This window comes from Coregonus clupeaformis, unplaced genomic scaffold (genome assembly GCF_020615455.1).
Source record: "Coregonus clupeaformis isolate EN_2021a unplaced genomic scaffold, ASM2061545v1 scaf0290, whole genome shotgun sequence".
Classification (NCBI taxonomy): domain Eukaryota; kingdom Metazoa; phylum Chordata; class Actinopteri; order Salmoniformes; family Salmonidae; genus Coregonus; species Coregonus clupeaformis.
The window spans coordinates 5,192-31,812 of NW_025533745.1; the positions used below are offsets into that span (position 1 = coordinate 5,192).

General features: G+C 44.1%; 1 protein-coding gene and 1 long non-coding RNA gene across 2 annotated transcripts; one reads left to right on the forward strand and one right to left on the reverse strand.

Annotated features, from left to right (window-relative positions):
• On the forward strand, positions 1-26,186 carry arid2 (AT rich interactive domain 2 (ARID, RFX-like)). The gene is given in 22 exon segments (XM_041853627.2): positions 1-493; positions 606-699; positions 1,554-1,651; positions 10,417-10,550; positions 13,032-13,250; positions 13,683-13,750; positions 13,973-14,042; positions 14,274-14,530; positions 14,720-14,816; positions 15,021-15,230; positions 15,712-15,879; positions 16,525-16,603; positions 17,491-17,625; positions 17,894-18,084; positions 18,285-20,107; positions 20,109-20,687; positions 23,268-23,428; positions 23,747-23,885; positions 23,968-24,059; positions 24,164-24,287; positions 24,484-24,575; positions 24,721-26,186. Coding segments are annotated over 22 exon segments (5,034 nt in total). The 5' UTR covers positions 1-401; the 3' UTR covers positions 24,833-26,186.
• On the reverse strand, positions 15,829-26,621 carry LOC121543612. The gene is made up of 3 exons (XR_005996032.2): positions 26,478-26,621; positions 16,501-16,574; positions 15,829-15,914 (listed from the first exon to the last, which is right to left on the reverse strand). It is a non-coding gene; the product is annotated as an uncharacterized LOC121543612 (long non-coding RNA).

A 26,621-nucleotide genomic window follows, 5' to 3' on the forward strand; every position in this document is an offset into this window, starting at 1 on the left:
CAGATCTTTTTGTCTGGAACTGGATCCCGCTGCCGCTCTACAGTGTGTGCGATTGCTTGGAGCCGCGTCCGTAACACACTGTCAAACCACTCCAAACGAACACATTTGCTACCAAAACTATAAATTTTGCATATTTTACAATGGCAGTTTTAGTTTGCCGTTGAAATCGGTCGTTATTCTGGCTGAGTGTTTATTACAACTTACTGAATCGGCTTGTTTTCTGTGTGTAGCTGTGCATCAGTCTTTATTAGCGAGCTGGCGCTCTTCTTGCTATTAGCTATTTCTTTAACTTTTTTTAAACACTCAGCTTCGCGAATGACTGAGCGCCGGCGGAGTATGGGATCCTTGGTGTCTTAGGAAGCGAGTGAGTGGGGTTTTAACCGTTTTTACATGCAAAAACAATGGCAAATTCGACGGGGAAAAATTTACTAGATCAGCGAAGGAAAGGACTGGCTTTCCTGGACGAGCTGCGGCAATTTCACCGAAGCAGAGGGTGAGAATGGGGCGTTTAAATACACCTTTAAACATCATGTACATATGACTATGGATGCTTACAAACTATTAGTAATACTATTCTCCATGTATTTTATGATTTTTTCCATCAGATCGCCGTTCAAGAAGATTCCTATCGTGGGTGGGAAAGAGCTGGATCTTAATGCTCTCTATATCAGAGTCATTTCGTTAGGTGGATTTGCTAAGGTGAGTGGAACTAAAAGTGCATTTTCGCACTCTCGGTTTTCAGTGAAGTCTTCAGTGAACGGTTAGAGAACACTCTTTCCGCATCCCGAAGAGCTATTTCATACTAAAACGGCTGTAGGAGAGATAGGATTGCGGTCGGCCTTGTGCTAGTTTGCCATCTGTGCAATGTGGTGGCTTGTGTTGTGTATGGTTTGAATTGAAAGTCCGTACGGGAGCTGCACGGCTCGGAGTCTGAGTGCAGTTAGAGCAACTCAAAATTAGCGGGCACGTTTAACATCGATTATCCGCACAGAGCACTGGCTAGGAAGAACTATTCGCCGCGGGGGATAGGTAACATTTTGTGTAACTAGATTTTTTACGATAATTTGGGGGAAACTAGTTATTCGCATTGGCCATCTTTGGCTCTATGGCTGAAGACAAATGTAGGCCGCACACAGGCCTATTTATTGAAAACTGTAAATGTGAAAAGAATTCCCCAAATAAAGAATGCTCTCCATCATTGCTAGTAGCATTGTGTTGAAGCGGGTCATAGTTGTCTCGAGCTTTGGTAGCTACCACATTTAGCCTGCACGCTTGGCTTGCCAGAAAAGTAATGTTAGCCAGATTGCTAACACTAGCTAGTAAGTAAGCCATCCAGTTCAAGCTGTAGCTAGCTGTGAGTTGTTGCTTGCGGTGATAACTAGATGGCTAACAAACATGGAATTAAATACACAGTTCTAGCTAATGACAGTATCTAACATTAACATCTTATTATTAGATGATAATCAGGTTGTTTATCACTATCGAATCCATATTTTATGCATCCTGATATTGTTTAATAATAAAAAATATAACATCCGTAATTTGCTTTACAGGTTTCTGACAAGAATCAGTGGTCTGAGTTGGGTGAAGATTTTAACTTTCCAAGGAGTTGTTCAAACGCAGCATTTGTTTTAAAACAGTACTACCTTCGGTAAGTGGCATGGTCTTGCATTAGCTACTACACTCAGACAGCATGTGGCAAATGTTTACAAATTGTGAGAGGCTGGAAGCAGGAATGGACCATGCAACAATCCAGCGTTGCTGACGGTTTTAAAGATGTTGAACACGGAAAACAAAAACACTATACTGGACCTTACACTGGCTGCAATGCTTATGCCTCATAACAGTATGCTTTGACATAACATGTAGTCAACTTTACTGGATTAATGCAGATCACTATTTTTTTAATTGTATGCCATGTTTTACTACGGGATTCTGCCATACATCATTGCTTTGTAGATTTAAACTATTAGTAAGGGACATGATCTGGCTAAGTTTAGTGTGTTACTGAATGCTGGCTGGTCATAGATATGTCATGGATTGTCATTGAATAGGCTAGCCGTTGCCATAACTATGCAATAAGCAGCACGTTACCCTAAACACCTTTTGCCCTCGGTGTAGATGTTTCACCAGCAGCAAGCCGGTGGACAGTGTGGAGCTGCTTCTCTGCTCAAGTCTACTTTTCCCTCCAAAATATTGCCATCATTGCCACAGCCACCTGCTTTTAAGAGGATGGATCACATTCACCAGTCTAACCTGGAGGCTGCTTATATGACCCTGCTTTGCAAGTTATTTGAAGCAGCATATCTTTAAAAGTCCTGTTGCCTTAATCACTTTTCTTCACATTTTGGGAATGGTTGAAGGAGCAGTAGGTCAACATAGTCTGCAAGTAACCAATCATGTAGGCATGTCATACATTCTAAACAAGGTTCATACACTCTACCGAAGTATCATCATACCTGCCTAAAGATATGGCTTATGAATTTGAACAACTCGGCATAGGCCTAAAGATGTTATTGCCTTCCTCTCTTAAGTCATCATGGGATTTTATATAGGCCCTACATGCAGTCAATGATAGGCCAAGCACTGTAATGAAGTGTTTCCAAATGGTGCTGGTTATTCCAGTATTTTTAGCAAAGGATTTCATTCTTGCCATCAAATGAACAATAGTAAAGGTTGATACACTACAAGTATATTTGAACATTGACTTTCCATGCAAAGAAAACTGCTGATTTGATATTGGGCAGGCAATTTCACCCTGTGAGGTGTGGGTGCAGGCCGTTCTAGCCCAGCTGCAACACCTGATTCTACCAACCAACGAGGCCTAAATGGTCTTCAACCAAGAAACAGGTGTGTTGCTGCTTGGCTGGAACAAAAGCCTGCACCCAGTGAGACTATTTTCTCCTTTCAAATTGTCATTTGAAGAGTCATAGGAAGAGTCAGGCTAATTTAGGATATAGCCTAATGCAGGGCGCTACAATGCAACCATTTTACTCGCATATGCGCCTAAATATGTTGCTGTGCGACCTGGAATTTTTATTTAGCATCACCAGTGTGCCTAGAAGAATGAAGGATTAGCATTATTACTTCAAATATTTTTAGTTGCGCTCCTAAATATCTTTGTGCGCCTGCCTACATTTTCCAACTTAGGTGCACATGTGCTCCTTGTAAAAAAAGGTCTGCGTAGAGCCCTGTAATGTAAAACAATATTTGACAAACACAGCAATATAAATAGCCTAACTGACAGCACATCAGCAGGTTGGAAGGAGTTGTTGGGAGCTGCCCAGATGCATGATTTATTTTGCTTCATGTTTTCAAACAAATGCACAGGCCTAACCCATTTCAAGCATGCCTTTAACCTGACTGCCTGAAACTTCTCCTGGATTTTACCCCATGACAGCCCACCATGGGATCACATGGTAGTTGTAGATCATAATGGTCAAACTATTCCTTGGAAGATTTTTTTACAACTTATATAGGATGTTTATTTTACCATAGTCCTGTGTCTTTACCAAACAAACATTTAATCGGCCAGGTTAAGACAGCCTTCTACTGTCAGCGCAGAGTGGTGTAGCCCAATGCCAGGTCTCTCTTATAAGGGCAAGCAAGCCTGTAACGGTCAAACTTATTAGAACCAAAGAGCCCTCAGGTTTAACTGGGAGATGTAGCTCAATACCATCTCGTTCTTAAGGGCAAACCCAGAATATTCAGAAATGTATTGGAAGTAGAGAGTCCTTTGTTCGCTTGAAAGTCTTCTTGTATCACTACTTAAATTAACGTTGCCAAGGGCAAGACACTTGAAAATAGTAAGTAGTCCTACAACCTGGGAACCTGAGCAATAGACTCAATAGTTGACCTTCGATTGTCATTAAAAACAACGGCAATAAAAAATCTACTTATATGAAAGACTTGTCACAAACATGGAATAAATGAGGAGTTGTTGTAGTGTGACTTGAATTGTGCCTCACAACATGATGGTTGCATCACAAGTTCAACAGTCTAGTGGTTGCTTCCCCTTGTATCCGTTTATCTGCAATGGTACATGGGGGTAAACAATAATGATGTTGTGCCTACTGAGCACAGTAAATTAACTTTTGTCTGTCCATTTCCTCCACCTTAGTTCAGGTGCAGGAGAGGATGTCTATTAAGACTGAGATGCAGCTTGTGAATAGGCTGTACCCAACATGATGATGTTAGCACTGTGATGCCCATGACAAAATAAGAGCTGGATTAGAACTACCTCGAAGTTTTCTTTTTCTTGCATAAGTGAAGTCCGAGGCAATCAAGTTGTCTCATTCACACAGCATTTGCTAGTGAGATTAGCCTTGGCACGTGAACAAAGGTGAAACGCGGCCACAGCGTTTAGAGATGTAGTGTTACCCGCTGTCCCCTGATAACTGTATGTCTCTCTCTGATGCTAAATAGAGGGTGCTAAAATGATGTAGCAAAACTAATGTATCAGCGAGCTACAGAAAACGCAGGCTGCAAGCGAGGCTGCTGAAACTTTGGAAATGCATGTTATTTCAACAAGATATTGCAGACAAGGTCAACAGTTCCCTGGTGTAACCTAAGCTGTGTATACCATAGTAATTTTTATGACAATTCAGTTTGCTTTCTAAACCAGTATTATATAAATTAGGGCTGTGATGAAACAAGTATTGTGATATTTTTTCCATGGCAAAAATGAAAACACGAAGCAGACAACTCTTTGGTCCTTTAAAAACCTGCTTTATGTAAAGTATTGTGTGCTATAGCTTGGAAAATACACTGACCAAAAATATAAACGCAACATGTAAAGTGTTGGTCCTATGTTTCATGAGTTGAAATAAAATATTCCAGAAATGTTCCATACGCACAAAAAGCTTATTTCTCTCAAATTGTGTGCACAAATTTGTTTACATCTCTGTTCGTGAACATTTCTCCTTTGCCAAGATAATCCATCCACCTGATAGGTGTGGCATATTAAGAAGCTATTTAAACAGCATGATCATTACACAGGTGCACCTTGTGCTGGGGACAAAAGGCCACTAAAATGTGCAGATTTGTCACAAAACACAATGCCACAGATGTCTCAAGTTTTGAGGGAGCGTGCAATTGGCATGCTTACTGCAGGAATGTCCACCAGAGCTGTTGAAATAATTGAATGTTATTTTCTCTTCCATAAGCTGCCTCCAACGTCGTTTTAGAGATTTGGGCACTAAGTCCAACCGGCCTCACAACCACTGACCACGTGTATGGCGTTGTGTGTGTGTGTGCGAGCGGTTTGCTGATGTCAACTCGTGAACAGAGTGCCCCATGGTGGCGGTGGGGTTATAGTATGGGCAGGCATAAGTTACGGACAACGAACACAATTGCATTTTATCGATGGCAATTTGAATGCACAGAGATACCATGACAAGATCCTGAGGCCCATTGTCGTGCCATTCATCCGCCGCCATCACCTCAAGTTTCAGCATGATAATGCACAGCCCCATGTCGCAAGGATCTGTACACAATTCCTGGAAGCTGAAAATGTCCATGTTCTTCCATGGCCTGCATACTCACCAGACATGTCACCACCCATTGAGCATGTTTGGGATGCTCTGGATCGACGTGTATGACAGCGTGTTCCAGTTCCCGCCAATATCCAGCAACTTCGCACAGGCATTGAAGAGTGGGACCACATTCCACAGGCCACAATCAACAGCCTGATCAACTCTATGCGAAGGAGATGTCGCACTGCATGAGGCAAATGGTGGTCACACCTGATACTGACTGTTTTTCTGATCCACGCCCCTTCTTAAAAAAAAAAAAAAAAAATGTATCTGTGACGAACAGATGCATATCTGTATACCCAGTCATGTGAAATTCATAGATTAGGGCCTAATGAATTTATTTCAATTGACTGATTTCCTTATATGAACTGTAATAGTAAAATCTTTGAAGTTGTTGCATGTTGTTTATATATTTGTAAAGTATTTTTTTTAAATGACTCCGCATGACATGTTTGTTTCCAACTTTTGGTGTGTTTTCCTAAAGAAGTTAAATCCGCTTCGTGTTCTGTTTCCTTGCCACAATACTAATGAGTATGGTGATACTGGTATCGTCCCGCCTAATATAAATATCTGGATTAGCTGTTTTCTATCCTCAGATGTAGGCCTAAAGGTAACAATCCGCTAAAGTTGCATCACGCCATAGTTCCCCACTTAGGTCGAAAGGACAAACTGCTGCGAATGATGGGATGCAGAAGTTGTTCTCTATGAAGAAGGTACACCCGGGAACCGCTGTCTAAGAACAGCAGCTCTCCCTACACCAAATCCTATTTCTAATGCCTGGCATACATTACAAGACTTGACAGGCAAGTAGGCCTAACTTTGTGTGTTGGACAAAGAAAACTATAGAAAGTCTTGAATGCAATTTGATTACAGGTGAAGCGCCATGATTATTTGTTTAGGTTTTGTTCTGGTTTTCCGCCACTGTGTGAGACTACAGCTGGCTCTCCCTCAGCATTCCCCCTTATTTTGTCACTGGTTATCTGCTTGCCATGCCTTTCTCTTTACTATTTTTGAAATTGTAAAGCCTTGTATCAGCAACAATAGCTAGGAGAGGTTTTGAATCACAGATAAAACAGTCCAGAGGTGGGGATTGGAGATGTTGGGACTAGTGAAAGCTATCCGAGGTAGGCAACCTACTACTACTACTGGCCTAGGATTGGGCATGCAGTCCAAATTTTCTTTGACCGTAGTAAGCTCTCTGCAGAGCACACAAATAAATGTTTCAAATTAAATGTTTCTGTTGGATAAAGGGAGGGACTTTATAACTCTGCATCAAGCAAACTACACCTGCGGAAAATGTATTTGGGGGGCTGACATAAATTTAACTTACCTGCCATTCTCGTTACGTTAAGCATGATCTTGAGCCCAAAGTGTTTAATTTTTGGGCTAATCACATTATGTTCGCTTTGTTGTGATTTCCACATTTGATTGTAGGTGTTAGTTTTCTTCTCGGTGTACTTTTCCATTGTCTCCCCCAGTCCAGTTTCTTGTCCACAACTAGTACTTGGATTTCACCGCCCCCACTCTCAGTAGTGGTCTGTATATAGTGTTTTCATATATTATTTTATCAGCCATAAAACCAGCCTGTGGATTGACATAGCTTTGGGCTACATAATATGGATTTTTAATGTTGCTCATTGGTCCCTATTGTATGCCCTCATGTTTAAGAAGTTGTCTCTGTCTGCTCAAATGGATCTGTGCAAGCATTGAATTTTAAAGCTACAATAATATATATTCACCTGTTCTAGAACAGTAGGAATGCCAGTTAGTTTACTCAATCTGATTGTGTGTTTGTATGTATGTGTGCTTGTCCAACAGGGGGCACCTAATTCTCTGTCACACACACACGCTCACTGAGGCAGACTTTATTGAGAGGTTTGCTCTTATGTCCTGTCAGCTCTTGTATGATCCGGACGACTTTAAATGACATCAGTTCACAAACAAACAGTCACCATTTGCAGTGGTAGATCTATGGCTTCAGTTCCCTACATTTCTGTGTGCCGTTCAGGTTAATTTTTCAAAGTTAATCTTGTTGTTTACATTTTTTTGCTGGGGACAAAAATGACAGTTAAGAGCACTGTTCCACCTTAACTGCTTGTTTTCCCCATGCTGATGGTATGACACCTGCGACGGCATGATTCTTAAATGTCACCTTGATTAGACACTGATAAAATGAGAAGGCCTCTTAGTTCTGTGATGCTTTTCTGTGCCAGTCTCTGGCTGTTGTCTTGTCAGAATAATGGGAGCGTTTTGCCTGCCATGTATGAAAAGGGAAGTGCAGACATAAGCAGCTGCAACACCCCCAACCACACATCCCGCCTCCCCTTCTGCCCGTGCCCAGACAAGTGTGTGATGACGCTGTGCATGGCCGGGGCCTCTCCAAACGGAGAGTTGGTGTATTTATAGTCCAGTGTGTCACGTGCCGTGGACGGGGGATTACCTTGGCCGCGGCGAACCAGCAGCAGCACTGGGACTCCGTTCAGAAAGGGGCTCTCACTCGGTGACTCACGGCAGCACACACACTCCACGCTTAGCCAGGGCTTTCCATGCTACCACTGGTGAGATATTTTCTGCTGCCACCACTGCAGCATGTGTGTAAACAAATGTTTAATGTGCATGTGTTGGTCCCTCCCTAGCTAAACATGTGAGAGAAGGCTGCAACACTTGTTAGACATTCTCAACCCAAGTAAGGTTTTGCAATTTATTTATTTTTTTGATAGACTAGACATTTCTGTCTGTGCTGGTGATAAGGTAATATCATCCCCACCTGTGTCACATCCAGTGGTGGAAAAAATACCCAATTGTCATACTTGAGTAAAAGTAAAGATACCTTAATAGAAAATGACTGAAGTTAAAGTGAAATTCACACAGTGAAATACTACTTGAGTAAAAGTCTAAAATTATTAGGTTTTAAACATACTTAAGAATCAAAAGTAAAAGTATGAATAATTTAAAATTCCTTATATTAAGCAAACCAGATGGTGAAATTTTCTTGTTTTTAACATTTACGGATAGCCAGGGGCACACTCCAACACTAAGACATCATTTACAAATGAAGCATTTGTGTTTCGTGAGTCCACCAGATCAGACGTAGTAGGTGTGTGAATATAAGTGTGTGTACTTTACACCACTGGTCACATCCGTGTTGAATATTAAAATATTAAGACTGGTAGTGACACTTGATAAACTAGTTTGCCCTAAGCAATAGGGCACAAAGGATTCATCACTTGTACTCTGCTTAATCACTTGCACTGTATGGTGTGTAACCTGTCCTGAGTCAGCTAGGTGTAAACATAATTATTTCATCATAACCGATGGTCTCTATGTATAGAAACCTGGAAAGGATTTTATCCCCCACTGGCAGTATTTTTCATGTCATGCTTTGTGGTGTAGTCATTCATATTCACTCTGTCGATAGAAGTAGGCGGGAGATATTGGTTGTGTTGTAAGTCCCGTTGTAGTTTGTTCCAGTCTGCAGCGGCCAAGTAGTCAAATTGCTTTGCGACTGGAGTTTGAATAGGATGTGGGCACAGACAGCCTGAAAACAATAGTGTTGTCTTTAGGAGGACTTTGAACATGTTAGGAGTTTGCAGAAGTAGGCTGGTGAGTCTTTATAGGCCAGAGTGTAGCCTACCAGTTTAACTGTCGGATTGCAAGCATTAACCAAATTCCTCAGAGGGGCTGTCATAAAGAACTCCAGTGGCAAATGATATGGTGGGAATGACCCAGGGTGTCCAGTTTTGTTGTCAGGGATTTGGAGGCACAACGGTTAATGGTGAAGCCACAGTCAAAGGATGCAGGACTTATCCTAGCTAGGGAGATTTGAGGATCGGGTGAAACAGGATTATCTGCTATAGAGAGGCCATTCTAGATGAGATTTTGTCTTTTGAGAACTGTTGTGGGTGCTGGGATTCATCAAACCAATTGGCTCAATTGGAATGTTATTTGTGTTGGGTGCATCCAGTTCAGGTTGGGGCAGAGGTGTTGATAGTATCATCAGCATAAAGATGGATTGAGCTTTGGATACAGTATTGCCAAGATTACTGGACCAAGGGAGGAGCCTCCTTGAGGGTCTCCTTTTTGTTTATAATCAAGGTTAAGGTGTGAGTTTTTCATTTTGGGAGTAATCGCTGAAGTAGCCTAGGAGTTCGATCAACCATCAAATGCTTTAGAGAGGTCAATGAATAATACAGTGCAGGTATGTTTCTTGTCAAGGGAGGTGAAAATATAATGTATAACCTTTGCAGTAATGCAGTACGGATCGAAATTCAGAGAAGATGCTGTTGCTGCTCAGGTAGTTGGTATACTATTTCCTCAATGATCTTGGTGAGGCAGAGCAGACTCGATATAGGCCAGTAACAGTTATGATCAGTAATGCTACCGCTTTTGAACTGTGGGTGAACAAAGGCAGATATCCAGTCTTTGTGAATAGTAGCAGACCGGATAGGTTGAATAGATGGGTGGATGAGAGGACATGATGGGGGCAGCTAATTTCAGGAAGGACACCTTTCCATTTCCATTTTAGTCATTTAGCAGACGCTCTTATCCAGAGCGACTTACAGTTAGTGAGTGCATACATTATTTAATTTTTCATACTGGTCCCCCGTGGGAATCAAACCCACAACCCTGGAGTTGCAAACGCCATGCTCTACCAACTGAGCTACATCCCTGCCGGCCATTCCCTCCCCTACCCTGGAGGACGCTGGGCCAATTGTGCGCCGCCTCCATCAGACTGAGTTTTTATCCCAAAACCTCACACACAGGGGAGGACTTCTTCCTTTAGACACAGGAGTGAAGGAGACTGTGCAGGTGGGAGTAGGAATAGGTGGGGTCATGGGTCAGTCACCCTCTGAGCGTTAATTAAGTTGTCTTTTGTCTACAGATATTTAGAAAAGTATGAAAAAGTCCATCACTTCGGCGAAGATGATGACGAGGTGCAGCCTGGGAACCCAAAACCATCTCTTCCAATTGGTGCAATCCCCTGCTCCTACAACTACCAGCAACATACTGTATCAGGTAAGACTTTCCCTCTCTTTTACAAAGTGTCCTCAAACAACCACAAAGCAATACAGAAGTTCGCCCCAAATCTTGTTGGTTGGGCTAGGAGTTGAAATACAATACAGATTCTTGAAGGGAAAGCCCCATATTTTGCTTTCGAGCAAGTTCTTAAAGGGACAGTGGTGAATTTCAGGACGATGGCATATTCCAGGAAACGCAAGTAAGCAGAAATGCAAGTATGATAAAAACTGAAAGTTTCTGACACTTTGAGAAGAGGGATTTTATTGGACACGTATCTGTGAGGTAGCGCTGGGTAATTGCTCGTGATGTGTGGAAAAAATTGATAGTTAGATATTGGGGTATCGTTTTAACAATATCGCAGTGTTATTTTTGAGCTAGTTGGCTGTACCTGCCCCAAAACTCCAGTCTTTTTCCTTGATAGCTTGTTCTCATCTTTTCAGCAATTTTATTTCCTTGACTGATCAAAACGTGTTTTCTCATGGCTCTCTCTTGTCCTTCTGCAGCAGACATATGGTGACCAATATATTTGGAACATAAAATCGCAATAGAATCACAGTATCGGATCGCAATACATTTAGAATCGCAATAGATATTGAATCGGCACCTTAGTATCGTGATAACATCGTATCGTGAGGTAATTGCCAGGGACCTCACGATACGATATCACAATACTTAGGTGCCGATATGTATTGCAACTATAAATGTATCACGATTCTATATGTATTGCAATTCGATATTTCAATTCTATGTTTCAAACATATGCATATACTGTATGTCTGCTGCAGAGGGACAAGAGAAAGCCATGAGAAAATGAGTTTGAGGTTAAAGTGCTCATGTTGTTGGCTCACCATTTTAAAAAAACATTTTAAAAGAAGATGGAGAAAAAGCTATAGGATGATAAATACCAGAGTTGTGGGGCAGGTACACCCGACTAGCGCTAGCTACCGTTAACAACCAAGCAAAAAATAAATACCTTTAACAATAGTCACAGTAACGATTTGTAAAACTGGCAAAAATAATATTGCGATACTCTACTGTATCACTACTGTGAGGTAAAGCAACCACCCTTTGGCGCGATCTGATCGATTTGATGTAATCTTGATGATAAACTATGGATTTTTGGATGCTGTGAAATAAATAAAAGTACTCTTAGGTCAGAGGACAACCTTGGTGCAAGTTTATCAAGGTGGATATTTCTTCAAGTACATTTCTTCAAGTATCGAGTGTTGGGGCTGTTGAAGAACACTGCTAACTCTGAATTTGAGTCAAAACTTTACGACTCCAATGGAGAAACATTATGGCTACCTTCAGCATTAAACTTCCTCTCAACAGTCTTGACTGGGAGTCCGAAGTGTCTCTCTTTACTCACAGCACACGTTTTTTTTGGTCATCTGAGTTTGCATATAATGCAGGCTTGTTTGCTTTGTCTTTTCAGACATAGTTTATTGCTCCTCAAAACGTAATCATAGATTAGATCAAGATAGAATTTGGCAGCACTTCTCCAAATGTTGCCATTTAGTTTGTCATAATGCTGCTGCTAGCCTGCTCCTACGGTAAAGCCTGCTCCTTATTTAAGAACTAATGGTAAGAGATTTTAATACCGTTATACAGTTGCTTGAAATGGCCAAGTGGCTATGGGCACAATGTGGGTGCTGCGCATTCATTCCTCTTTCATTTTTGTGTAATGAAAACTCAAGAGGAGGATGTTAGCAGGCCAACAAGATCTTAAAATTGATGATGAAAGTAGCCTATATTCAAAGTTAAAGGAGGAGTTCTAAGATTTTAGCTGTTGAAATGTGTTTCAGAACTGAGACGCAATATACTTCATACTTTATTAGGGCTGCCACATTTATACTCTTTGTTTATGCGCAAACATATGGGCCTTTAAACCAGAGCCACAAGACCCCCATCAGTAAGAGTGTATCTGAACTGAGGTTGTTGCGTTCCCAGGCATGCAGGCAATTTGCAACAGTGTGTTACCATGGTGCTGTGTGATGGTGCATTACCACTGTGCCCGCTGTGTGTGAAGTCGCTCTAGTTCAGGAGTGCTGTCAGCCACACACAACACACACGTGAAACAGATGCAGAGCTGGCGGCTGTGAGGAGATGGCTATTTATATCCCATTGATTGCACCGTAATCAATTTCTAATAACTGAAATATGCCATAAAACCATTGCCATCCCAGCGAAGTTATGCCAAGAGACTGAGGTTTCAGGAAGTTGCACTTGTTAACCCCACCCCTGCATGTGACTTTAATCACTGTTTCCTATCTTGTGAAGGCATATTCATTATCAGGCAGGTGTCCCAGTGCATGCAGTTGCAATAATTTTTCTGAACAGTCTAAACGAATCAATCATAAGTTCTCAAGGTCTTTATCGCAACATTGTAATGTTTTTGTATGTTTTCATCAGGTTTTCTTTACATTCACTTTGAAGTTGAAATTACAACTGGATTTGTGGTCGTTTTTTTGTCCCCAGACTATCTCCGCCAAAGCTATGGACTGTCCATGGAGTTCACGCCCCCATGCGACTACAACAAACTGGTGCTCTCTCTCCTGTCGGGCTTGCCCAATGAAGTGGACTTCGCAATCAACGTTTGCACTCTCCTCTCCAACGAGAGCAAGCATGCTATGCAGCTGGAGAAAGACCCCAAACTCATCACGCTGCTGCTGGCACATGCAGGCGTCTTCGATGACTGTACGTCTGCAACACCTCTAACATTCTTCATTAGTATCCAAATCTAGTTTTGCAGGACATTAATTAGAGATGTATGTGTGTTTTTGTAATTTATTGTCTACCATGGGAACTTGGTGGGGGAACTGTTGAGACAAAGTGGAAATAAGAAGAGAATTGTTGTTTATTCCCTTTCATTTGCCTGTATGAAGACTAGATGAGAGATTACCTCCTTGGTAAACTTGTTAATTTAGAGTCTGAAGAAAGTTGTGTTCAATGAAAAAATCCAGGCTTTAACGCAACAATGTGAACACTGTGCATTCCTTTTCAAGGCACTGAATGTACATAGCCATGGCAGAAGCTTTTTTTAGTGAATCCTCAGGTGTGAAATTACCTTCTGTCTCAGAATGTAAGGGTTGGAATGTTCTCTCTAACGGTACTCTTGTGAATTTGCAGCACTAGGCAGCTTCTCCTCTGTATTTGGGATGGACTGGAAGGAGCAAACCTCCCGGGACTTCATGAAGGTAGATTTGACTGAAAGACTCACTATGTATGTATACTATAGGTTTGCCATAAAAAATTTTTTAAAAAACGGTTGCCCTCTAGCCGTTCAGGGATCTTCGTGAATACGGTGTGATGTCTGGCCTCGCTGGAGAATATCAGTCTTAACTGCTCTTGTATTTTATAGCAATGATTCTTTTCGGCAGTCAGTATTTCAACAATAATCTGCGAATATGATTCTGCAGTTCTGGAAGGATGTGGTAGAGGATTCTGAAGTCAGGGACCTCATCTGGGACAAGACCAGCCCGACACAAGGTAAGCAGTTTATGATGAAAGACCCATTGCACAATAAATTCATTTTTTCACAACAATGGGAGAAATGGCACGTCAAATAAATATTACGACAACATTGTGTTGTGGACTTTTTGCGTAATAAAGTATTTGAAGATTTCTCATACAAAAAAAGACTCTTAAAAGGCCGTTGCTCTAACATGAAGATGTCCTTGGTGGATCAGACAGTCACTGTTCTCTCTGCTCTTCTCCCAGTGACAGACGGTACGTCGGGGGACGAGCGCTGGGGGGCCATCTTCCACCCTCCACGCAACCTAGGCATCGGCGACATCGAGGGTCAGCGGGTCCTGCAGGTGGGAGTCATCCTCCGCAACCTGTCTTTCGAGGAGGCCAACGTTAAACTGCTGGCTGCTAACCGCACCTGTCTGCGGTTCCTCTTGCTGTGCGCCCACTGCCACTTCGTCTCCCTACGGCAGCTGGGATTGGATACACTCGGCAACGTGGCCGCAGAGGTGAGGTGTTTTTACTGTTCTATTTATCTTCTGAATGTTGTTATTTTGTGCAGTGTTGAGCTATTTCATTACATGAATTAGTACTGTTTAGTATAATATGGTATAATGTTAGACAAGGCTGTAGCTGTTCCAGACCATTTGTGTTATTGATGATTACCATGAATGAATATCTGTTTTCTCTCCCAATAGCTTCAGTTAGATCCGGTTGACTTTCGAACAACCCACCTAATGTTTCACACCATCACCAAATGCTTGATGTCAAGGGACAGGTTCCTGAAGATGAGGGGTGCGTGTCAGCCCGTACTGTGTCTTTGTCAGTGTCTGGGTCTTTTGTTAATACAAATGCAATGTCGTGTTTATTTTTATATCACTGGCCTTTTAATGTGAAAGCAACTTCATGTCTTTATGTAACAATGGTAAGCATGAATTGTGATAAAGGTCAAAGTGTAGATTTTCCCAGAGCCTGACCATTTGTTCCTCCTCCCCTCAGCCATGGAGATCCTGGGTAATCTGAGCAAGGCGGAGGACAACGGCGTGCTGATCTGTGAGTACGTGGACCAGGAGTCGTACCGGGAGGTCATCGGCCTGCTGTCGCTGCCTGACCTCATGCTCCTCATGTCCTCCCTGGAGGTCCTCTACCTGCTGGCCCAGCTGGGGGAGATCCCCTGCAGCAAGATCGCCTCTGTGGACAGGAGCATAGGTGAGCTACCAACAACCTAGCCCTAACCAGGGGGAGGGTACCAGTAACCTAGCCCTAACCAGGGGGAGGGTACCAGTAACCTAGCCCTAACCAGGGGGAGGGTACCAGTAACCTAGCCCTAACCAGGGGGAGGGTACCAGTAACCTAGCCACTAGTCAGGATCGAGGATACATGCAGTAGTATAAACAACCAAGCCAGAATGGAGGGGATGGAGAACCGTCTAACCAAGATAAAGTGTAGGTATAGCATTAACAACTTGGCTAATGGAGTGTTTGGGTACAGTTTGATTAAGTATAGTCTCTTAACATGGCACAGCAACCAAGCTGCATGAATTGACAAACAAACTGGTTGCGCAAAATATATTTGTCTCTTGGAGGAATAGGAAATTCAATGATTTTCAGAATTGGGAAATCAAAAACAACCGGCATGCAACAATTTAGACATACATTATTAAACTGTGTATTTGTGTCTCCCTCGGCAGATCTGCTGGTGCGGCTGGTGTCAGTGGACCTGCACACGTTTGGTCCGGACGCGCTGACGGCCGTGAGGCTGATGGAGCACCAGGCTGCTGGGCAGAGCCAGGTGGCCAAGGTGCGGCCGCAGCTTGTAGAACAGCTGCCTGTTCCGCTGCAGGGCGCACCCATCCCAGGTGAGCATCTTAACACGTAAACCCTGTCCCCTGATCTTCAGATGCACATTGAAATGAAATGAAGCCAGGTTATATTCATGTTGTACATTAAATCAGATTTTAGAGCAAGCAGTGTGAGGGCAATAATTAGCCTTATGGTATAAAGGAAACGTTCCCTGAGACAATGGCCTGAGATTATAGGCTCAGCTCTGTGTAGCCTTGCTCCTTGTCCGATTGTCGTGTACGTTAGAGACTGATCGAAAAGCTGACAGCTCATCAGTATACGCCTCCCATAAGCTTCTGCATCCACATTTGCTAGTAGAGATGTTCCATCCGTTTAGAACCATGGATGATCAGGCAAAATGGTGTAACCCATGTTGTATGCAATCAATCGGCTAAAGTAGACGTTGGCATGAGGTGTTAGGAATAATTCAAGCTAGGGTAAACATAGCAGTCTGATTGTACAGTACTGTGACTGCGACCTAGTGGGCAAAATGAGTAACAACACACTAAACACACCATGTACGGGAGCACTCTGTCCTGCAGATTTGACAGTTCAGTCTCACATCAGAACAAACGTGTTTACAGCATAAAGAATGGGTTTATTCAAAAACTTTTGTAAGTTGATCAAATTAGACTCACTAATTATCTCATATCTCACTTCAGCAGCAAGAGTCCCTGTCCAGTCCACTCCTCCTCCACCTGGTATTGTTGAGCTAGATGGGGAGAAGTTTACAGTGCAGTGGTGAGTCGCGCTCTCTCTCGCTCTCTCTCACTCACTCACTCACTCACACACACACCCTCTCATAGTCATGCTCTCTCTGTGACACCTCTTAGCTCTTCACAGTTTCTCTGTAAGTTGAACGGTAGTTCTCGGTCAAGCAGTCAGCTTGTGGGTCACCATTTGACCCCTGACAGGGGTGGCAGCATCATGCTGTGGGGGTGCTTTGCTGCAGGAGGGACTGGTGCACTTCAAAAAATAGATGGCATCATGAGGAAGGAAAATTATGTGGATATATTGAAGCAACATCTCAAGACATCAGTCAGGAAGTTCAAGCTTGGTCGCAAATGGGTCTTCCAAATGGACAATGACCCCAAGCATACTTCCAAAGTTGTGCCAAAATGGTTAAGGACAACAAAGTCAAGGTATTGGAGTGGCCATCACAAAGCCCTGACCTCAATACTATAGAAAATGTGTTGGCAGAACTGAAAAGGCGTGTGCGAGCAAGGAGGCCCACAAACCTGACTCAGTTACACCAGCTCTGTCAGGAGGAATGGGCCAAAATTAACCCAACTTATTGTGGAAGGCTACCCGAAACGTTTGACCCAAGTTAAACAATTTAAAGGCAATGCTACCAAATACTAATTGAGTGTATGTAAACTTCTGACCCACTGGGAATGTGATGAAAGAAATAAAAGCTGAAATAAATAATTCTCTCTACTATTATTCTGACATTACACATTCTTCAAATAAAGTGGTGATCCTAACTGACCTAAGACAGGGAATCTTTACTAGGATTAAATGTCAGGAATTGTGAAAAACAGAGTTTTTAAATGTATTTGGCTAAGGTGTATGTAAACTTCCGACTTCAACTGTATATATACATCCTGAGTTCCCTTTGTCTCCACAAGGCTGAACGCCCACTTCGAGGTGAGCGGCGAGAGCTCTGTGTCACGCTCAGATATGTACTCGGAGTACCTCGCCACCGGCAGCAAGATGGGACGCGCTGGGATCCTGGCCTCCCAAGGCTTCCTCAAATGTCTACGGTTGGTTGGCATAATCCCATATTAAATCAATCAGTTTAATTGAAAACCGTCATCATTTGGAGAACACACACAAATATAATTTTTACTCTTTTTTTGGATTTCCCAATTTTGGTCCTGGAAGCCCACTGTGTATTCATGTTCTGTTTTCAACCAAGAAATCACCCTATGGACAAGTTACAATATAGTAGTCCACATTCAATGACTTTGAGAAACATGATTGACAAGGTTTTAGAATCAACTGCACTCACACGTCTCCCTCATTTTGTAGGACGATCTTCCCAAACCACACAGTAAAGCGGCTAGAGGACACCAAGCCCAATGCACAGGCCCACATACACGTGGTGGGGGTGAAACGGAGGACCATCCCACTGCCCATCCAGCTGTACTACCAGCAGCAGGCTAGCCCCACACCAGGGCCCAGGCACGACGTCCCTGTCCACCCACAGGCATCCCCCTCAGGTAAACTACATTTTCGTAGTTAGTGGCATTCAAATTCAAGTTTCCACTTACCTTGATTGTTATCACAACAAACGTCAGAAGACATAGTTGCTATAAATGTTGTTTTGGAGTATGGTGAGACATATTTTGCAGTTGTGCGATTTGGACCTCAGTCAATGATGCTAATGTGTTCTTTGTTGTCTCTCTCTCTCTGTGTTTAGGCTTTGTCCCTGGGCATCCTGGGTTTGCCCGGCCTCCAGTCCCCAGCCTTACTGCTAACCCGGCAGCGCCACAGGTGGCCTACACCATGCAGGATGGTGTACCCCACCCCCAAGCGGCTCAGACTGTTCCTCGGCTCCACCTTCACCCCCAGGCCACACCACAGCAGCATCCCCACCCAGCTCAGCAAGCCCAGCCAGGGGACATCCTCAAGACAGCCATGGTCCAGAGCTCCATCCCCACCTCTGGCCAGGTGGTCCAGAACCACAGCCCCAACATGACCCAACAGCTCCACCATCAACAAGTCATGCAGGCTGCCGGGACACCCGTCACACTGTTCCAACAGGTACAGCAGGGCCACATCTTCACGGCGCGGGTTCAGGGGGTGTCCATGGCCCAGCGGCCGCCCCTGCCGCACACTCCCCCCTCCTCAGTACCCCAGGCCCTCTCCCAGGGCCCCCAGCAGGAGACTGCTGTGTTCTCTGCCCCCCCGCACTACGCCGCCGTGTCGGCCCCCTGCTCCTCGCTGCAGAACTTCCAGGTGGGCGGGGGCCAGGTGTTCACCATCGCCGGCGTGTCCAACGCCCAGGGCTCCCGCGTCACTTTCCAGAACATCGCTCCCAAGCCTGCACCCTCACAGGCCAGCGGACCGCCCACAACCACTCATAACCAGCAGCAGCAGTCCAGCGTGGTCATCGTCAGCCCCAACCCCCAGCAGAACCAGGCCTACGCCCCGGCCATCCATCAGATCGTTCTGGCCAACCCCTCCACCATGCCTGGAGGCCAGGCCATCCAACTGGCAGGACAGTCTCCCGCTCCTTCCAACCCCCCACCCTGCCCTGCCACCACCGCTCCACTGCCCCAGGGCCTGCCCTCTCCTTCCAACACCCAGATCCAAATGCAGGGCTCTGCTTCAGTCAGTCAGATGCTGTCGGTCAAACGGCAACCACAACAATTGAACCCCCAGCAGCAGTTTCACCCCCAGCAGCAGTTTCAGATTCAGTCCCAACCCCTGCCTCAGCAGCAGCCGCCCCCCTTGCCTACCTCCACCGAGTCCAGCCTGATCAAACAGTTACTGCTTCCAAAGCGGCCCTCCACGCCGGGCGGCAAGCTCATCCTGCCCGCGCCCCAGGTGCCTCCCCCTAACAGCACGCAGCGTGCCCCTAGCCCACAGGTGCTCTACCAGGTGGCCTCACAGGGCCAGCCTCAGCCCCAGCAGCTCAATGTACAGCTGGTCCCCAGCCAGCTCCAGTCCCCAGGGGGGCCTCTCCAGACGGTGCAGCTCATCTCCACCAGCAGCCCCGCCACCATCATCCAGGGCCAGGCTCCTGGTGGCCAGGTCACCTTCACTGTGGTGCCCAACACGGGCTTTACCACTTCAGCCTCTGCAGCTGCCGCCCAGGTCAGCCAGGGAGCCGCTGCACCAGGCCTGCCAGTGGTCCAGACGGGCAACACCCTCCACGGCCCAGCGCCACCCTTCAGGGGGGACAAGATCATCTGCCAGAAGGAGGAAGAGGCCAAGGACGCCACGGGTCTGCACATCCACGAACGCAAGATCGAGGTGATGGAGAACTCCTCTCTGGCTGATGGGGCTGGTACCAAAACCAGGAACGGGGACCTGGCAGGGGCCGATGCTCCAGGAACCAAGCTGCTTAACGGGAGAAAGTGCATGGACTCCAGTCTACCTCCATACCACTCAGGGAACAGCCAGGGGGCCTGCGTCAATGGACCGGCCAGCGAGAGCTGCCCCACCAATGGGAAGCAGACCTCTGGCCCGGCTAACCCACAGGAGGGCCACGTCGACCCCAAAAAGGCTCTCGTCAACGGGAGTCTGTGACTTTGAGAGAGGGGACGCCTCCACTGGTGCCCACTTAAGCAAAAACATTCCAAATCACATCGCTTCCAAACACTTGGGGAACGGGGAGGTGGGTCCTCCTCAGAAACTGCATGGGGCTCCCCAGGAGCCCTCTGTCCCCCAGCAGGATACTGCCAAAGCTGAGCAGGCAGAGCGCCTTGCCAATGGGCCTCAGGCGACAGGCCCCTTCTCTAACGGACCTATGGGGCCGGGGCCTAACTACGCCCTGCCTGCTTTCAGGCAGCAGCTGTTTCCCACCGTTACTGTAAACTCCCAGGGCGCCACGGGGTCAGGGACCCTGCCGGCCAATGGTTTGAGCGACGAGAGCCGTGCGCTCAAGAGGCCGGCAGAGGAGGACAAGGGGGCGTCTGTGATTCCCAGTAAGGTGGGCGTGAGGATCATCACCATCAGCGACCCCAACAATGCGGGCTGCAGTGCCACCATGGTGGCTGTGCCTGCTGGAGCCGACCCAAGCACAGTAGCCAAAGTAGCAATAGAGAATGCCACGCAGCAGAGGAACTGCTCGACCACACAGGCAACCAGCTCTACGGTGAGTTTCACATCACTCAACAATTTGTTTCTTGTCCCAGTTTTGCAAGCCGTGCCAACTAGTTGGCTAGCAAGCTCATTAGATTGCTGACTTATCTTGAATACTTTATTGGATCATTGACATTCTTGCCCAGCTGGTAAAACCTGTGACTCTGTTTTTCTTCACTAACAGAAAATGCAGGGCTCGACATTAACGCTTGTCCTCTTGTCCGGGACAAGTAAAAACAATGCTCGGACAAGAAGAATATAGATTTAAGTTCGGACAAGAGTTTAAAAAACAATCACATTATCAAACAATTACTCAGATTAGAATTGGATCAGAGGCCAACATTGGAATAATATTCAAATCTATTTTCCATGTGGATAAATAAAAAATCCTACATGTCAAAGTGTAGGTGATATGCATATTGGCTACAGCCTCATGTCCAAACCTATGCTGACATGAGGGAGGCACCAGAAAATGTACCCAAACTTTAATGAGACTTTTAATTATATAAATATAGGCTAAACACAAGTCATGTTTGACAAATATAATGAAGGATCATTAACGTCTATAGGCTTGATTCTGTCGACATACTCAAGGCACGGTTCGTTCAGATCAAATGGTCACAAGACCGGCCTGTTGCGCACTGCACATCACCCACCTTGAATCTTAGTGTAGGGGTCTGCATTTTGAAGCTATTTAAAGGGCAATTCCACCACTTTTCAACCTCATTTATATGTGTGAAAAGAGCGCGTTTCTACGATCTGTGGTTACAGAGATGAGAAGTACTTAAATGCTTTTCTGTGACATCATAGGGTAGGATTAAAAGTGTTCAAAAACCTGTGATTTTCTAAACCTGCAACACGTTTTTAGCCCAAGGGAGGGTATTTTCTTGCTTCCCACATCACTATGAATCTGTTTGAAAATCACTGTTTTTAAAATGAACCTTTTTACTTTTTATTTTATTCTGTAAAACTTAGAAATGCACCGTTTTCACATATGTTGACACTGGTATTGTGCTGGAGATTATAAAGATGAGGTTGGTGGAGGATCCATAAACTTAATTGTTTAAAACCTGGACGTTTTGTCATTTTTATTAAGCATGTCTTACCTTGTTTCAAAGTAGCCTAGCCAAAATACGACCATAGAAATGTTGAGGGAATTATTTTATTATGCCATTGAAAGCAGCATTTGAAAGCAGCATTTTTCTCATGTTCTATTGGTTTTCAAATCAACATTATTGTCCAGCAGCCCAAGGCATAATCCTAGTTATAATAGTAGTAACCCATGCTAGTTGATGAAGAGTCGCATCTTTAGATCTCCCCTTGCTTTATTTCTAACAGATATTTTCATCTCTGTCACATGAAACCACACGCGCATGCAGGGCACTTTTGAGAACAATGTTTTCCTGCTAATTGCATTTTGGAACATTCGTGCATAGCTTACAGCCATGTGCGCATTGTTGAGCTTAATTTCGTGGGGAATTATTTTATAAAGACATAAGTATTTGGTTGTAATTGTAATGTTGCAATATTTTATAGGCTACCAAGGGTGGCCAACCATCCTCCAGGAGAGCCTTAAAGGGGCAGTGTTGTAATTTGAGACAGGCTTGAATATGCAAATAAGCCGATAGGCAGAGTTTAGCCTACATTTCTCTGATTCTCTATGGTAAAAAAGACTAATGCATTTTATTTTGTAAAGTGGATCTGTCAATTATGTAAAAATGGTGTTAAATTTTTTTTTGGTGGGGGGGGGGGACAAGTGTCTTGAGCTTTTGGACAAGTCAAAAATTGGACCTACTTGTCCAAAGGACAATCGGCAAAAAAAGTTAATGTCAAGCCCTTAAATGTGTAGTTGTAGGTGGGAGAGTGCTATCTATCACATACAACTACAAGGCTTTTCTGTTGCTGTTATTTGGGGAAATCGACTGCTTTGTGATGAGTAGGGTTAGAGGCCATTAATGATTTATACAGACTGACTTCGACAAGACTTGTTTATACTGCACTAATTGGATTGGCAGGTGTGTGATCTTTCATTTAATCCTATAACAATGCAAGGCTTACAGTTGTTATTTTTGGAAGCAAAACGATGAAAGTCTTTAGGTTCTAGGACCTTGCATTATTTATTCAACCGCTGTTCATATTTTTACAAGCCTCCTGTAGCTCAGTTGGTAGAGCATGGCGCTTGCAATGCCAGGGTTGTGGGTTCGATTCCCACGGGGGGCCAGTATGAGAAATGTATGCGCTCACTAACTGTAAGTCGCTCTGGATAAGAGCGTCTGCTAAATGACTAAAATGTATGTTTTTTATTAATTTCTGAAAATAACTCTTAGGAAAAAATGGTAGGTTATTCATATTTATTGTTTCATATTTATTGTAAGCAGAGGGTAGGTAGGCTAAAATCCTAAATGTATGTTCAAATCTATTAGCTTAATTAACCAATTTATCATGTTAAACTTTTTTCAAAGGTAAAACAAATACAAAAAACAATTTTTGATGACTTGTTGTTTATGTATTTGAGAAATAGTAAAACACAATCATACAACACAAAATATCACCTGCTTATTTGGGCTGATAAAGCTTTGCCTCTTTCCCTCAGCCTGGTTTTACGCAGCCTCCGCCCCCAGTGGCTCAGCCTGCACAGGCTGGCAGTACCAGCCCCAACTCCCCCCTTTCTGGGCCACAAGCCGTGGTGGCACCCCCAGAACAGACCAGGAAAGCGGGACAGAACTTCAAGTGTCTGTGGCAATCCTGTAAACGGTGAGTCAATCTCTTTCCGTATCGACTTGACCTACTTAAAAGAGAAGTTGTGTTGTGGAAGGTGTGTCCATATCATGGCTAACTGAGGCTGCGTTTAGACAGGCAGCCCAATTCTGATATTTTTTCCACTAATTGGTCTTTTGACCCATCACATCAGATCTTTTCACATCAGATCTTTTTCAGAGCTGATCTGATTGGTCAAAAGACCAATTAGTGGAGGGAAAAATATCAGAATTGGGCTGCTTGTCTAAACGCAGCCCGAGTGTCTAAGTGGCCTTTTCATTGACTGTCCCGTTGATATCCGTGTTGTTGTTCCAGGTGGTTTGAGACGCCGTCTAGAGTGTTCTACCATGCAGCCACACAGCATGGTGGCAAGGAGCTGTACCCAGGCCAGTGCCTCTGGGAGGGATGTGACCCTTTCCCCCGACAGAGACTGTCCTTCATAACCCATCTACAGGTAAGACTACACCCTCACCTCTCAATCAAGCAGTCCATGTTTGTGGGTTTTGGCTGACAATTATCCTCTTTTCTGCCTGCAGGATAAGCACTGTTCTCGAGATGCCCTATTGGCCGCACTAAAACTGGAGCAGGAACCGACACAGACGCAAGACCCCAATCAGAAAACTTCCAAGTATGTACCCTCTGGTTAGCTTAGCATGCTAGTGCAAATGTCCATTGTGGTGATGCTAGAATGAACTGTATGTGTGGCTGACTGTCTTTTGCATTGTTCCACAGGCCTCAGCCAGTGGCAAGCAGCACTCCAGCACCGCGAGCACAGAAAGCTATTGTCAATCATCCGAGCGCAGCCCTTATGGCCCTACGCAGAGGCTCTCGGAACCTGGTGTTCAGGGACTTCACTGTGAGTATGGCTGAGCTTAGCTGTTTTACACTGAAGCTGACATTTTACAGAATTTTATGATTTTATACCTGGAAATAAGATTTAAGATGTTAAACCTTGCAGTCCATGACTACTCCATATTTATCGTCTATTTCCACGTGGAAATCTTTTGTCAATGTATCTTGTAACTGATGAACTTCACAATCCTTTTCCTTAGGATGAAAAAGAGGGACCAATGACAAAACACATACGACTAACTGCTGCCTTAACGCTAAAGAACATCGCCAAGTATTCAGACTGTGGTCGAAAGTAAGAACATTCACAACTACAGAAGGGTCATCTGAGGACTTGTTTGTTCGGAGTGATGAATTATCATGAATCATAATCAATTAAACAAATGTTTACGGGTTTGATGGAGAGTATGTAATGACAGCTTCCTGTCTTGTCTTCTCAGGTTGGTGAAGAGGCATGAGAGCCACCTCTCTGTGCTGGCACTCAGTAACATGGAGGTCTCCACCACGCTCGCCAAATGCCTTTACGAACTGACTCGCTCTCTCCAAGCTTGAGCCCACAAGGACAACCCCACCCCCAAAAATAGGAGAACCATCCTTCAGGGGTGTCCTCAAGGCAATGGGACAATGGGGCACACAGGCGGGCAACACCAGACCATGCCCTTCGGACTCCCCTCCCTCATCCCCCCTCCCCCACTGTGCTCTAATTCCCCATCTCCTTCACAAAACAAACTGCCACGGGGTCTTCCACCAGCCGCCCAAGAGGGGGAGCTCTTTAGACTGCTGCCCTGAGGGACTCTACTAACGAAACCCCAAATACGAGCACATTTTTGTAATCCTGGGACTGTTTGCAGAGAACTTATTTGAGTAGGAGCGGCAGTACGTTGAGGGGTTTTGCTGTGCTGAGGGAGGGAGGGGAGTGGCTGGAGAGGGGGGAGGGAGACAGCTGCAGGAGACTGGCTCGATTGTTTTTCTTTAGAAATTGATAGCGTGGTTTTCTTACTTGAGTCGATTATATTTTCACTTATTTATTATTGAAATGAATACCATTACAATTAATGAAAAGAATCTTGTAAATATTTGTGAATATATATATATAAAGAAAATCCTCTTTCATGCCGATACAGCCACTGGGGAACTTGCTCTGTGGAGTAATAGAAGCATTACTTTGGTCGAATTGAAGTTTTTTTTTCTTTTTTTTTCTTGTATTTTTTTAATGATCCCTGGTTACTTGTATCTAATGTGATTCTATACTCAGCAGTGGATGAATGTACTTAAAACCTGTAAATACTTCTGCAAAGGTACTGATGCTGTAAAGTTAAGTGGGGGAAAAACAGTTTTTTTGTGGAACTGTGACTTTTTTTGTATTATAATACCTTGTAGAACTCATTTTGCTGGCTGAAAGAGTATGGAATAATATATCTCATGTCATTTTGTAGAAGAAAATATTAAAGGTATTCTCACCTCACCCCCCAACATGTATCCACTGTAAACGTTTGTCATTGTACGAGCACAGTGCGCGTACCAATTTTTTTTGTATTTGTAAATTGGTTTAAATACATGGAGTTTTATACAGGTTTTCTCCTGTGTTCTTTGCTTTATGTGCAGGTATGATATTTTCTTCACTACTTTTTTTCTATGTTAATATAGTGTGGAGTTTTATTGTACTATTTTTTCATTCTTAATACCATGCCACATTCCGGCTCACGTCCTCAGACTATCCTCTCTATGGTGTGTTGTGTAACATTTGACTGCCTGTTGTTAGCATCCGAGCGGGGAAGCCCACCCATCCTCATTTCTGCGGTGTCAGTAGGATGTGCGATTATACATAGACCTAACAGTCTGTTAGAGATTGGCTTTATTTACTTTGGTGACTGTTTATAGTTTTTAAATAAAAGACTGAACATTTTGTCTTTGTTTTGGGGCTCTTGTTTTGTGGTGTGAGGAGACAACTGGTGCCTCTGTTGCACAATGTTACATGGCTGTGGTCATCCACTTTTTTAAATACGCATATTTAATAGAAAATGGTTTTCCCTAAATGTGTACATTCTATTCATCAACTTACAATAAAGTTACAGAAAGTTGAGCTGTTTTAGAAAGATCATCCCTCCCAGTGCAAAGTGGATCAATGGTTTTCAATCTGAGGTTTGTCCACCCCAAACTACCTTAATGGGTATTAATGGCTCTGGGTGTAGCTTACCTTTTACTTGAATGTCCTGTTGATGTCATGTCACTAAAATTGTCAGTCCCCTGCTACTGTTTATGAAAGGACAATACTTTTAGTCGCCATGCCAGTTACCGGTATAATTATGTTTGTCTATTTTATATACATTCCTTTAAATTG